At 40.9% G+C, this 15391-nt stretch overlaps 1 protein-coding gene across 3 annotated transcripts; it reads right to left on the bottom strand.

Annotated features, from left to right (window-relative positions):
- Positions 1-2395: 2395 nt before the first annotated feature.
- mtf2 (metal response element binding transcription factor 2) lies at positions 2396-14913 on the bottom strand. Of its 3 annotated transcripts, none has more exons than XM_080777560.1 (15): positions 14731-14913; positions 13525-13723; positions 12963-13044; positions 11042-11152; positions 10601-10701; positions 9293-9438; positions 9044-9139; positions 8743-8811; positions 8530-8653; positions 8283-8350; positions 6989-7159; positions 5924-6047; positions 5749-5789; positions 5498-5596; positions 2396-5082 (listed from the first exon to the last, which is right to left on the bottom strand). In XM_080777560.1, the coding sequence occupies exons 1-15, from the start codon at positions 14733-14735 to the stop codon at positions 4689-4691; spliced, it is 1830 nt and encodes a 609-aa protein (XP_080633686.1). In that variant the 5' UTR covers positions 14736-14913; the 3' UTR covers positions 2396-4688. The 3 variants fall into 3 exon arrangements, with proteins under 3 accessions (XP_080633686.1, XP_080633687.1, XP_080633688.1); XM_080777561.1 differs by having other exon boundaries at positions 5498-5593; XM_080777562.1 differs by having other exon boundaries at positions 5936-6047.
- Positions 14914-15391: the final 478 nt, after the last annotated feature.

The following is a 15391-nucleotide window of genomic DNA, read 5'->3' as shown; positions in this document are numbered from 1 at the left end:
GAAGGAAGCCGCAGGCATGCGCGCGCACACGCACGCACGCACGCGGAGGAGGAGGAGGAGGGGGTGGGGGTGGGGGTGGAGGAATAGGAGGAGGGGGAGGAGGTGGGGGGGGAGGAGGTGGAGGAGGATTTGCTGTGGTTAACGGAATGTTAGTCAAGTCAGTTTTAGTTCCCACTGGGATTTCCTGACAGTGTGGGAGGGTGCCTCACCGGTGGGGAGGGACTGGGAGTTGGCTGAGATCCAGGAAGGTGTTGCTGGCTGCAATGAATAAAGGTTGGGTTTTGGTTACAACTGGTATATCTATCTATTAGTAAAGTAAATGAGGTGGTTGAATGGAGTGATAATAGTAGGCTATGGCTTCAGGTTTTTTCATGATTTTTCTAATTTTTTTATCGTTGAAAATCATGAAAAACAACATAAGTATGTAGGCTATATTAAAGAAATGATGAAAATATGTTTTTTCGGCGACATACGTCGAACCAATCATCAACTTAATGCTACTCATGTCATGTAGGCCTATAGCTTAATCGAGATTCGAGAAGCACATTTTTGGAGGTTATACATTTTTAAAACATCTGATATATCAACGAAAAACAGTGGGAAGTGGGAATGAATTGGTATAGAAGGATAACCTGGGAGAGAAACGGAGCAGAGGACAAACCTAATGAAATGTTTCCAGCAGGGGGCGTGGGTTTTCCCAGGCTAGGACAAACCGTCACTAAAGAATTTCCTCGTTTCTCATCATTTTGGACCGTGGGCTATAGCCCATATCGTACGGCATACTATAGCGCGCCGTTTTTCATCATTTTTGAAGATTTGAAAAAAATGACGAAATGACAAAAACGATGGGTTATAGCCCATGTTTTTTTTAATTTTGAAAAAAAAAAGTTATCCTCGTTTTTCATCATTTTGGACCATGGGCTATAGCCCATATCGTACGGCATACTATAGCGCGCCGTTTTTCATCATTTTTGAGGATTTGAAAAAAATGACGAAATGACTAAAACGATGGGTTATAGCCCATGTTTTTTGAAATTTTGAAAAAAAAAGTTATCCTCGTTTCTCATAATTTTGGACCATGGGCTATAGCCCATATCGTACGGCATACTATAGTGCGCCGTTTTTCATCATTTTTGAGGATTTGAAAAAAATGACGAAATGACAAAAACGATGGGTTATAATTTTACTATTACTATTCATGGGGAACCGATCAACCAGGTATGTTCGTACAAATACCTAGGAGTAGTAATAGACCATCTTTTGTCATGGAAAGATCAGATTGATTCAGTGTGTAAGAAAACAAAGCAAAGAATCTACTTCCTTCGCCGTCTAAGATCCTTCGGTGCTAGTAGACGGATTCTTCTTTTGTTTTTCACTTCTGTTATTATGAGTGTTCTTCAGTACTGTAGTACCACCTGGTATGGATGTTTGTCTGCAGCCCTAAAGTCACAACTGCTGCAACAACTGAACATTTGTTCAAAGATTGTTGGACAACAACTTCAGAAACTGTATACATCCACATATGATAACAGCATCCTAAGGTTAGCAAGGAATATCACCTCTAATACTAAGCATGTGTTGTATAGAGAATATAGGTTGCTACCTTCAGGAAGGAGATATGGTGTACCAGCATACAACAAGGTCAGACTAAAGAGGTCCTTTGTCTACCAGTCGACCTTGAGGCTCAATCAGGAGATGTAGTAGACACAGGATAATCTAAGCGGTGGATTTTGCTCATGTCTTTATGTATGTAAATTGTCTTGTTCTCTGTGTTTTGTATATGTTCTGCATACCTGGCTGCTTGTGTCGCAAGACAAATTTCAGTGTGAACTGACAATAAAGTAATATATCATATATATATATTATAGCCCATGTTTTTTGAAATTTTGAAAAAAAAAGTTAGCCTCGTTTCTCATCATTTTGGACCGTGGGCTATAGCCCATATCGTACGGCATACTATAGCGCGCAGTTTTTCATCATTTTTGAAGATTTGAAAAAAATGACGAAATGACAAAAACGATGGGTTATAGCCCATGTTTTTTGAAATTTTGAAAAAAAAAGTTAGCCTCGTTTCTCATCATTTTGGACCGTGGGCTATAGCCCATATCGTACGGCATACTATAGCGTGCAGTTTTTCATCATTTTTGAAGATTTGAAAAAAATGACGAAATGACAAAAACGATGGGTTATAGCCCATGTTTTTTGAAATTTTGAAAAAAAAAAGTTATCCTCGTTTCTCATCATTTTGGACCATGGGCTATAGCCCATATCGTACGGCATACTATAGCGCGCCGTTTTTCATCATTTTTGAGGATTTGAAAAAAATGAAAAAATGAAAAAAGAAATCCGCAATTTCGGCAATTTCCATTTCTGTCAACAACTTCAGGACAAAACATTCAAAATATGTTTTTTATTCATCATTTAACAAAATGGTTTAGGAAGCAATATGTCCACCTATATGGTAAATATACAAAAATGTAACAACTCTAGGAAACATTGTAGACTTTACATGTTTATTCTTTGGCCATAGAAGCCTGCTCAAAGCCAGGAACAAACAAGATCTAGTTTCTAACACTGGCAAGATATAAAGGAGAAAAGCTTCAATGTACTGTATGACAACTTTAAAATAAAAGAGGTATCCGTGTCGAAAAGGCCCATCCCCTTCTACGCAATGACATTTTCTTCTCAGCAATCAAACAAAGAAACATCTCCAAAAAGAGATAGTGATTGAATTATCAGGTTTTGCATTGAAGTACAGCACAACATGGGGATCCAGTGATTTTGATTGTTTACTGACTCAACATAATAATGGACCAAGACTGACTTTGCTCTAATAAAAGCAGCTAGTTTGCAGAGAAATCATGGTCTAAAAAAAATGCTACAGTATTCTGACACAATCATTGAAAAAGAATTCCAATCAATTATCATCATTACACATGTTGGCGTTGAAAATGATACAGTGACGTTTCCGAGTAATTATCCTGAGTCTGTTCAAGGTGAGCTTGGCAGTAAAAGCAAACTTTAAATCTAAGTGCACACTTTTAGGAAGAAAAATAATAAATAGCACCTCTAATACAGAAAACGGAAAGCCTGAGTCAGATATCCATGTAAAGTATTAATACAGTCAATGTTGCTGCTGCTGCTCTTTTTCAAGCTAAACAGAGCAATAATGACAGAAACATATGTATAAAGTATTTGTAAGGGCTGATTTGCATAGGCAGCTCAAAAGAAAAAGAACAGTACAGGTCCATGGTGACTACATTTTCTGATTAAGCTGCACTTCACTTATTGGAGTAAATAAAAAAAATAACATATTAACAGTCGCTTTCTTAACAATATCCAATCAAAACACTTTAAATGAGATTATATTTGTTCAAAACAAAAAGTTACTTGTAAAACAAAACATGAGAAAATACAAGAAAATACTTTAGACGTTTATATATTTTTTACCATTTCAAATTAAGCACACGTTTTGTTAAATAAAGGTTTTACTCGGAAGCACATGCCTACGAAGACAGAACTAAATCCCTCTGACTTTGGACACTTAAGCACAGTTTATACTTGGTTGTGCATCGCTTCTCGCACTGAAAATAGCTCATCTACAAACTTGTGTGCCATTTTCAATGAACAAAATTAAATTAAACACTGACACGCAACCAAGTATAAATTAGGTGTTACATGCAGAAGTAACACTGTTCATTAGAGACACCGATTTTCAGGATATGACACCAACGCTTGGTTGTGGGAGACCAACATCAGGAAATGTAATTTGCTAAAGATAAATCAAAACTATGGTTGCTGCTTTGAGTGAACCAATGAACTCAGACTAATCGCCAACGGATGACAACTTATGTGCAATCTAGTAAAAAATGAAATATGCATTTCTGGACTAGAGAGACATATCAGAAAACACAAATGTTAATAATAGACATAGTAAATGTATATATATATATATATATATATATAAAATAAACAGGTCTGCAGCAGCACAACATTATCTCTCGTTTTGCATTCTACTTGCAAAAAAAGCACATGATCATTGAAAGGCCAGGTCCTCTCAAGGCAACAAGAGGCATTCACAGCCAAGGACTAGAGAAGATGGGCACACTGATGGGAGAACATTTCCAACCCATTTGCCATCATGGTAACAAAGTTGTTGATCAGATATCTCGTTTGGCCAAAATTCACAGTCCACAACGTACGTGTGTGTATATATAGTGAGCCTCCTTGATGAAGAATGTCCCCTCTGTCTCTAGATTCAAACACCATTCAGACTACCAGACCTGTTTTTACATTCTGCCAAAAAAACGAATGTCTGTCATTTTGTTTTATATTAAACTGCTTGGGAATGTGTAAGGAGAAAACAAAATGTCAGTCAGTCATCGAAATTAAAGTTTAGCAGGGCATGAAATGTTATGCACTGGTAGCGGTTCACTAAAAGCCCACAGGTTAAAAAAAATGAAGGAAAAAAAAAGAGAAATCAGTCAAAGTCAAAACAAAGAAAACATTCAAAAGATACTCTTTGCCTCAGCCTCTAATGCACTGTAATAACATTGAACTGCTCTAACCCAGGAGGCTTTGCAATAACCATCACTGGCGGCTTTCAATAAGGGGTAGAAGAAAAAGGTCCCTAACTTACCTGTTATATAAGAGCTGGTTACAAGTGACAATGACGACGATAAAGAAATCTAGGAGGCAGTGACTCCTTCCCATTCCACCAGGTACTGGACCTTTCCATCCAGGGTGACCCTGCGGGCCAGGACCCGGTACTTTTCGCCACAGGCCAGGCGGCCCGCTGCCCCGAAATAGCTGCTGATGGAGGTCTTGAGGTGGGAGAGCTGCATGTCAGGGTTAAGGGCATGCACCAAGTCTGTGGAGTGGAGCCCAGTGAGGGGGCCCGGGGTATCCGGGGCCGAGAGGTGATGATTGTTGGGATCAGTGTGGCCGGGAGGAGGTGGTGGGATCTCAGGGTTGGAGGAGCGCTGCAAGGCCCGCCGAGGCCTTCCGCGTTTTTTCTTTATGGGGGGCGCCGAGATGGGCATCATCCGAGCGGTGGCACGTCTCTTGCTGAAGCCACAGGGGCTGAACAAGGTGTGGGAAAAGGTAGCAAGGAGTGGGTTAAATGTACGTCGGCCAAACACAAAATACATGTTGTTGAAACAAAAGTTTTGCTCAAATTTAGATACACTAAATTATTTCTGGAAAATGACTTAAAGCATAAAAAGGTCTAAATGTTAGCAAACAAGTCTGTCCTAACCTGCGGTCTATGAAGCTTGTAGATCTGCCATTTTTCATCATAATTATATTATAACGTTTTTTAACTCATATGTTTGAAAATATTTTGTACCAGGGACCCCCAGAAGCAGTTAGGTGTCGGCGGCCGAATACATATAATTTTGGGGGTTCTTGACATGAAAAGGTTTGAGAACCACTGGCATAGATTTAGAAGACGTGTAGAATCTGGTCTCAGGTCTTGGGCTAAATAAGCATACTTTACCTGGACTGTATTGAAATGCTTGTTGAGGTAGTTTCTGTGGTGCTCAGGGCTCCTACTGACTCTGCATCCGAGGTGCAAGACGACCGGTCACTCCTGCTGCTGTGGAGTGGGAAGAACATCACATTCATTTGTATAGTCTCTCCAGCCAAGTTACAAGCACTGTATAGTTTCACTACTAGCCACGGTCACAAGGGTTATGAATGATTACTTAGGAGTTATGCAATTTTATGCTCCATGCACTGCGGACTCACTTGCTAGAGGTGGAGAGATCCAGAGCGTGGGTTTCTACTTCCTGTGGAAGAATATTGAAAGAAACTACATTACCCAGTTGCTTTCCCTCCCACACTCCATACAGTCACACTATAATGTAAATACAGTCAGTAAACATACTTAAGAGTTGTAAACACCATCACCACACACACACACACACACACACACCTGGGAGAGGAGGTCACTGGAACGTCGTAGTTTTGCCAAAGTCTCCAGAGAATGTGTTCCTTGCTTTCTCTTTCTTTTCTTTTCTGTGCCGTTGGTCAACAAGCTGGAAGTTCTGAAAGGAAAACACCAAACAAAGAAGTGACCTTCCTTTCAGTGAACTGTACTACTGTACAGTGCAGTGCATTCAAATGGATCACTGACATTTCTACCTGAAGAGCCACAGGTTCAACTAAGTGCATGTCGGTCCAAAAGACTAAAGCGCAGTATCAAAACATCGCAAATCGATTGCAAAACTAATGTTGCGAGGCAGGCTGTGTGTGAACTCTGTGAACTGTGTCTGCAATGACACTGCATTATCATCAAATCACAAAATGATTCATGCTTATAGTCGAAAGATCGCCACACACAGCGAACACTGGCATACTTATATTTATGATAAAATGTGCAGTGCCCCTCTAAAGAAATAATAAACAAGGCCATGAACCGTCATATGAGATTAGGGGCTGTATTTTGCGTGTCTTAAGTACCAGGTCTTATTCCCTAACTTGAGTAAACTAAAGACCTGGAGGCGTGATCAATGAGGCTATTCTGAGTGGCCAAAGAGCATTGATCACGCCTCCAGGTCTTTAGTTTACTCAAGTTAGGGAATAAGACCTGGTACTTAAGACACGCAAAATACAGCCATAGGGCAGGAGCCCATCTCCTGTTTCTGTATCGTGCTGTGAGGCAGCTTGATATACCTGTCCTGGACATGACACTAGCCTGTCGGTACTTACCCTAGTCTAACCCTTAATGCTATGTGCCAACTGCCAAGCAGGGAGGCACTTGGTCTCATTTTTCAGTTTTCGGTGACCCGGCTGGAGATGTAACCCCTCAGTCTCAGAGCGCACACACACACACACACAGTGTGTAGATGACACATTTAGAAAGCATTTTTAGAATCTGTCTCAGGTCAAAAATGTGATGTAGCTTGCGAGATTTCAATGCTGGTGCAAAAGACTTGCGTGACTCCTAGTACAATTGGATATAGAAAGCTCCTGAGACCTGTCCTACCTGGTGTTAGGCAGGGGTTTGGAGGACGTGTGTCCCCTCAGGGTGATCTTGTGCGAGCCCCTCCCTGGCTCTCGGCTGGTGTGCTCCTCAGAACGCGGCGGAGCAGGGGGGTATCGGACCCTCAGGCCAAACAGATGCTTCTTCTTCTTTACCTCCTTCCCGGACATGAACCTGAATCAGAGAAGAAGAATTAGTAGGTGGCACTATGGAACTAACGGAAGGCAGAAAATCTTTTTTGAGCAAGTGGAAAACATATCCAGAACTTACAAAAAGCAATAGCGACATGGATAAATAAATGAAAGAGAGAGCAAAGGAAAAGGTTGCAGTATAAGCAGCGGATACTGAGTTTATATCAGCTGTAAGTACAAATAAAACTGGTAACCGGTAATGCAGAAATAGACATGTACCAAGTCATATGCCTGATTGGCAGAATGTGGCCACTTTTAGACGGTGGCGGTCTCCAGAAAAAACGGCAAAGTCCCGTTGCGTTCTCATTTTTTATTCTGCTTTTACACACCTATTGAATACGCTGTAGTGTGCATGCCAGGTCGCTAGGTGGCAGTGACGCACTGCCACCAGATAGACCAGGCACGCATGTACTAGAACTACTTCTGTTCTACTTTCCTATCACAAGGCTTTTGTATACATCATGCAGCATGGTTTACATTCACCAATGCAGAGGCTCGCTAGTCGCTGCATGTGTAATGTGTTCGTAGGATGAGTGGGGCGAGGGAGCGCTTGCTCATTCTAGGAACTCCAAATATCGCCTACTAATGTAATAAACATAAGCGCTGTGAGCCTACGTGAGCCATGATGTCTCAAGTTTTGCCAGTTTGTATTGAGACGAGTGGAAACGCCGTTTTCAAAGATTTCCATTCAGGAAGGTGTTTTCACTTTGATGCGTTTTCAAGCCCCGAAGACGGCGTTCTCGTCTAAAGGGACCCCCGGAAACGATAATTTTCCGTTTTCTATAGAGAGCGTTCTCGTGAAAAGGGGGCCTGTGTCTGCAATAGAACATGGGCAGGGCTCAGCCCTTGTCCGGCAGTCTGATGGTTGCTAGGTGAAAACTGTTCAGACGTCAGGACAGTTTGGGGAGAGGAAGGTGAAGAAAGAGGAGATGGGAAATGACGGCCAGAAGAGAAGAAAAAATTGAGAATTTTTTTATCAGAAAGTTGAGTTGTGGAGATATAAAAAAGCACAAGGGGTGAGAATAGCAGGGGAGGGGGGCATATGTACATTAAAGTAATTGTCAACATAATACCAATGTTTAGAAATAAAATAAGAAACAACTCACAAGTTGCTATTGTTGGTTAGCGCTTTAAGAACATGGTCATATCGCACTGGCATTGGAGTGTCAGCAAGCTGTAGAGAGGAGACAGCATACAGAAGAGATGGCTAAATATGACAAATATTTGAGAAGTTTAACTGTATTGCTTCGAAGCTGAAACAAAATGACATATCACACTGTAAATACTGGGGGGCATACAAATGTGTGTGCGTGTTACAGGAAAAGCGAGAAACCTAGTTACTAGTAGCCTGACCTCTCCCAGCTGCAGCAGGTCCCAGTTATCATTGATGTAGTTCATGAGTTCTGTCTCAGAGTCAAAGTACTTCTTCTTGTGGATGACACTCAGGTTGTACAAACTCAGGTGGACCACATCCTCCCTGTACAAGATTCAATCAGTGCCAAGTCTTGTAAGCAAACAAAGTGTCATAAACTTGAAGTGTTTATATTTAATAGCCACAGCACTCACCAACTAAGAGGCAATCGGCTGAGGTACTCTGGTCCACATTTGCAAACCGAACAAATAAACAGATAGAACCTGAGGACATAAGTATAAAATAAGTAAACTCTTCACAATGTTTCTTTCATAGTTAATCTAGCACATTTTCTAAAGCCAAGACATATAAGGCATATTAACAACTTTAACCATGGATGTTCAAATTTTGGGTATGAAAATGTTAAAAAGGGTATTTTTGGGAGGAGGGGTTGTGCCTATGAGAAAAGAAACTGGTGTATCCTATTATGTAAAAATGAAGGCATGGCATCTGTACCTGTCTCCATATAACAAGGGCATTTGTTGGCACTGGAGACATTCCTCATGAAACCACTGCTGACACCTGCAGCACTGCAGCATCTTCTGAAACCACCTACATGAAGACAGCAAGCTTAGGGGTTTTGTTGTCTGGAAACTCGAATGTTTGCCACATGATGAGTGTCTACATGCATATACATAAATGTCTTCACGCAAAGATGTGATCACATTATTGAGCGTGTATAGGAGGACAGGTGTATTTACTCACTCTCCTACCACCCCGCAGTAGCAGTAGCACTCCTGCAAATTAGTCTTGTGACCCTGATCCCAGACCAGCTCCTCCAGGGAGTACGGCAGAGTCAACTGCCACTCCTGCTGCTGTCGACGGGCTTCAGATCGCCGTGTACGGCCCCTCTAGAAACCACACACACACACACACACACACACACACAATATTTTAACAAGCGGTAAGGTAACCCCATTAAATCGGTTTAGCCAGAGGCACTCAGTTCAAAAATGTGTGAGATTGCCACCAAACTCAAACATATTTCAGCATATAGTGCCGACAACCAAAGCTTTCTTTGAGTTTGATTAAGATGGAATCATCCCTCAGCAGATTACATTATGAAGAGCAATCTGTTAGGGATGCACACGAATATTAAAAAATTCAAATAATCGTGGCAGTCTCCAAATTTGATTTTCATCTTTATTATTTTGATATTTGATAATTAAAGTGTAGGAGAGGCCCAAATTATTTCTGAGGATTAGAGCAAACTGCAAGATCACACAGAGAGCACTGCAATGTGTCACAGACACACTTTCACATGAGAGCAATAGACTACACAGTGATAGCATTATGAAGAAATACCACGGTCAAATGTTGTTGTAGCTGACGCCATGCGAAACATCACAGTTGGGCCACATCATGTTGACCAGTGTGCATGTGAAACCACAGTGCTACTGCTAATCACAAACATTTGTACATGATGGAATAGAGCACCGAAGTCTGACGTCAATATCGGTAGAGGGCGCAAATCCACAGGTTTGTGTACTTTTTATTTGCATTATAATCCCCATAGGGGGGATTTTAGATCGCCTCATATAAGAACTGTGTTTGAAAAATAAACATGTCATCCAGGCCGCTTCACTCATATGGATATGAAGAATCAACTGACTGAGAGAAATGTTATTCTCCATAGAGAAATGACTTCCGCGAACCAGGGGAATCGAAGGGATTAGGGCGTTACGTTCGGTGTCTGGTCCCATAAAACTTTATCACTGAAATTGAAAAGCTCGAGAAGGCAATACAAGCTTAATCAACTGGCACAACACTCAGTCTAAACACAGACAAATGGACATTGGACAGCACTCGCCACTTATTTACCGTACGTCGCCATGGCATGGTCTATGATTTGTGAGCATATTTGGGTTTATTGCCAGCCAAACTGATCGTTATGAAGGATTATTCTGTACTGCCTATTTTGTTCCATCTATTCCATTAAGAGTATTCCGATTATTGGAATGGATGGATAAATAAAATAACACATTTTCAGGTTGGTAGTTTATCCATACATACCTTAGGCACAGCAGCAAGCTCACACTTCCTGCAGAGCCACTTGTCATCTGAGTGAATGACAGTGGCATCAATGAGGGGGGAGTGGCACAGCTGATGATAGCCTAAAGAAAAACAAGTACCGTTTACCACTGAAACTGGGCACTGGAGTCAGGACCCACCCAAAATGTTCTGACAGATTGGGCTGCAAAAAAATATAATCTAATAATCCTCAGTGATGGGCTATAAACCTTTTAGGCCTGACGTCGAAATAAAAATAAAAAGTTTTCTAAATCATGACAATTTTCTGAAAGAGAGGCACATTTTAACGATTTTTCAAAAATAGCAGACCTACAAGTTGAGCTACTATGAGCTTGTAGATCTGCTATTTTTCAATAGCTAAATTATAACATAATGTATGTAACCACCAAAAGGGGTTCCCGCTCAAAATGGGATAATTATTACCTTGGCCACACTTATCACAAATGACAATCTCATTGGGTTCCTCTGAAGTCTCATCCTGGCATATGGAGCAGACTATGTCATCGTCTTCTTCCTCATCGTCATCCTCATCACCTGAAACAAACGTGAAGGATTTTTACTGAAATACATTATCTCTGCTGTCGGGCAGAAACCAGCCAACTCCAAAATTGTCATTTTTCAGGAAATAATGAACACCTTATCTTTTTTTTAAACAAAGCAATACTGCCTCATCAAAGTTAGTATTGTGATTTTATATATCTTGAGAGGGGGAGAGGGGGTGGAGTTCGCTGCTTTAGCTGACAGGTTGAGGGTCCAATGGAGTTAGCTGGTTTTGTCAAAAGGGCTTTTTATTACTTTTCATTGGTTAAAAATTGTTTTAGCCCTCCCAACAGACAGACGTCATTTTTTTCCCTGTGTTATATTTGAGCCTGTCAGTCAGGAGATCAATCAGGGCAGAAGAAAGAACAATTAATGTAGAAAAAGTACATTTAGAAGTAAGTTTAGAGTAATTAAACTCATTTTCAGTGTCGTCGAGTAATACAATATCATATAGAAAAACATCACAATACATCAGACGATATGTTACAATTCTTAAATTGTACTGATAGATGATAGAAGGGTTCCCCTTGTGATCCTTCCCAAGTATTCTTTTCTTTTCCCTCCAAGGGTATTTTCTTGGGAGTTTTCCCTTGCTCAAATGAAGGTGATATGGAGACAGGGTGTCATTTGTTTCCTTTATTGCATTTGAGCCTGTCAGTCAGGAGATCAATAGGGGCAGAAAAAAGATATATAAAAAAGCTAAATGTGTGCACGCCGAGTAGACACCACACAGCACACACAGTCGGCTGATGGTGCCGTTATAAGCCTGCCTGAGAGGAAATGCCATGCCAGAAGGTGGCAGTGGACACACACAATTAAACCTGCACGTTCTTATGTCCCTTTCTCGCTCTGTCTCTCACATACAAACACAAACCAGTGTTCTGCACCCCTCTCTGCCCATTTGCAGAAATAATACCATGGATGATATGCACAATGATGTAACTGGTGCTGTACCAAAGGCAGCCATTCTGTGGACCGTTAACTGTCAAGGCAAAGGAAGAGAGATAACTCTGGGCTGAGAAAGGCAGATAGAGGACAGCAGAGAACCGCTCAATACAACCCGAAAAAAAGAAAACCGAAAATAACAATTAATGTAGAAAAAGTAATGCACAGGGTTTTATTTTTGTATCTACATCATCATCATCATCATCATCATCAGCAACATTAAACTTGAAGTCAATTTAATGTAGAAAAATAATGCATAAGTTATTAATGCAGTTATATAAAGTTAGAATGCAAGACTCTGAGTGAATAATGCATAAGTGGCAGTAGTAGTACCTTATTTACCAGTATTAATTCAATCTTTTGGGATAACCGTGGCAATAAAATCACCACATGTTGCCATTAAAAACTATCAAGATATAGATTTATTTGTATAGCATAATTAATGTGGTTGTCCAGAGGGACTTTGTCCTGACTTACCCGACTATATTTATTTTGTATAAACTTTGACGTGATGTGGGTCAATACATGAATACATCATCAACATCCTGTATGGGTTGGGTTTACAAATAAGGGAAGCCGATGCCAGTAGACACAGACGTGTGCGTCCCCGTTTTTCCTACCCGATTTCACACCAGTGCGGGGTGGGAGGGCGAAAGCCCTACAGTATATATGCAGATTTAAACACACTGCCTTATTTACTACAGCAAACAACCTTTACAATTGTTTTGTTGCCTTAAGGGCCTTGCAAACGGGGAGCGATGAAACGCACCTATAGTTACGGTGTGACAACGCAAGCGTATTTACGTGAGCACGGTCCCGTGAATTTGTTGCGCGCGTGCTGGAGGTTGATGGTACTTGCCTGTCTCGATATCCTTCCAGAGAACCCATGACTTAGACTGGTCTTCAAAAACCACAAAGCATCGCTGTTTGTCCCTATCAATCTGGAAAGGATAACAAAAAAAACAGTTAATAAGAATCTTTATTGGATAAACATTGTGGGCTAATAACATAATTTTCTTCACCCTTTCAAATAACTTGATTGGATAAACATTAAATCACATCAGTCAGTTAAAATGTTCAGAAACAAATCATCATAAAGTTGACCACAGTCTTCCATGCCTGTGTGCCATGGGAGCATCTGTCCCCACCTCAGAGTCAGAAGGTTCCCATACTCACTGTACATGTTTTTTCCCTTTTTTACTTTCTTTATATGATGATTTCCTGTTTTTCATAGAAGTGTATATCTGTACGTCTTTAAATGCTCTGATGAATTGAAAATGGAAGACCCTGATGTACAACAAGTCTAGTGCTTTTCGGTCTCGTCCTCAAAGTGACTTGTGCTTTCGCTTGAAATGTACCATGCTACATACTGTGAAATAATTTCTTTCAATCAATCAATCAATCAATCAATCAAAACCTACCTTGGTGATAGTACCCAGGTAGAACAGACCATCCGACCACCGGGCCAAGACATCTTGTCCGTCTTCGAACCTGTCAGACAACATGGCCTCGTGCCCATACTCTTCCCTGGCAGAGAAGCTAGTAGGGGACAGGGGCGCCGTGTGCGGCTGCCGCTGTGGGTGGGCTCTTTGATGGACAGATAAGGGGTCCACAGTTTCTCTGGATGTAGGAAAATGATCACGTTAGATTTTCAAATTAACTCAAAACAAATTAAACCACATGCAGAGGGGCTATGACTGATGCTTCTTTCTCCCATCATGTTTATTGTCTCTAAGTATTTACAGTAATATCTGCGCCTGCGGCTCATGCTAGGAATCAGGATTAATTTGGTATTTTTGATTGAATAACTGAAAGATCAATGTGCAACATTTCCCTGTGCAATTGTATTATAATTGACCAAATATGTTACACAATCATTATGTGGATACAATTAGGCCATTCATAATATCTTACAGTGGAAAATCCAGATGAATTAAAAGGTGGCGTCCAAATATTATTTACCCCATCCAGGCAATCCTAATCCTGGTGTAATCCTTCAGGATTACACCAATTTTCCATCACCCCCATAGCATTTTCAGAAGATTTATCATGTAGCTGACACTTTTGTAATAAAAATTAAAACCACAATAAATAAAGCCCTCATTGACATGCACATTTAGAGAATGAAACACATTGTTTTTGGGGAGAGTGTGCAGGGAAATGTACTAACAGGAGCTCCAGTGACATCGGTCTATCGTAGTGGTGTCGCAAGTGTTTTGCACTTTAGATTGCACAGAACACGCTTTCAAAATACAAACATGATGCTATTGACTATTGTTTGACAAAATCACGGAAATTATTTCCCTTTCCTGCACTGTCCATCAGTCACAGACAGTGCTACTGCTTCCTTTGTTCTGGTTGAACATGGTCAAGATTATGGCCACAGTGCCATGCACACACAAAAAAAAGTAATGATGGACTATATAACTCTGAAATGTTATGGGCTGAAAAATATAGTGTATATAATGTGTGAAATAATCCGGACGTGTTACGGCTAGAGTGAGTTATTTGCATGCAAAGTACAACTGTCAAAACAGGATTAGACCAAAGACCCTCGCTCGAACCCACGCCTCCCAAAAGGAGAGAAAAACATGGTGATGGAGAGATGACAACAACAATAACGTTACCTCATTCGGCCACTTCAGCTGCCACAAAACGACTGGTGCAATAAAACGGCAGAACAGAACCTCGAACCGCTACGTCTCCCCCGCACCGTCCAAAGTCACTTTGAACGTGCAATGCAAAAATATGCGACCCTCACGCGCGCTTCAAAAAATAACAAACGGATCATTTTCTCCTTGCGTGTTCGCCATTTTGGTTTCCCGCTGATGATCCGAGAGGTGCATTGTGGGGGTTGTAGTACAACGACGTTGTTGTCGCTAGTCAAGACGAGCAGATCTACAAGCTTACATAGAATCACACACTGCAACGCGTTGTGAGCTTGTGGATCGGCTATTTTTTCAGCTCGCGTCACCGCAGCCCAACTTTCTGGACATTTAACCTTATGTATAACTCTACGAGTCTACGGGAACAAACCTACGAAACATTTTGATTGAAACGTATCAACTTGATTGATGCAATTACGGCCACTTGTCGGCGCTCGAATGTCACATACGGTTATAGGACAGAACTTCATTCTAGTCAGTGGTCACATCCAGGTCCAAGTAATAATAATCACTAAAAGCTCAATAGTAGGATAACGTTTTATTTTTATGTTTTAGGATTAAACTAATCATCACATTTAATCAAACCCTTATGTCAAAACGGCTGCGATGAAGACAAGTGAGT

The sequence above is a fragment of the Protomyctophum bolini genome (assembly GCF_963924005.1).
Source record: "Protomyctophum bolini genome assembly, chromosome: 12".
NCBI classification, from domain to species: domain Eukaryota; kingdom Metazoa; phylum Chordata; class Actinopteri; order Myctophiformes; family Myctophidae; genus Protomyctophum; species Protomyctophum bolini.
This window is presented reverse-complemented; position numbering and strand designations above follow the sequence as displayed.

Bases quoted from the DNA above. Each gene is read 5' to 3' on its own strand.
- mtf2 (XM_080777560.1), bottom strand. The intron at 13,045-13,524 runs GTAGGTTTTGAT...TATCCTTTCCAG, and splicing joins ACCTGGGTACTATCACCAAG to ATTGATAGGGACAAACAGCG. The intron at 11,153-12,962 runs GCAAGTACCATC...CGTTTGTTTCAG, and splicing joins CTGGAAGGATATCGAGACAG to GTGATGAGGATGACGATGAG.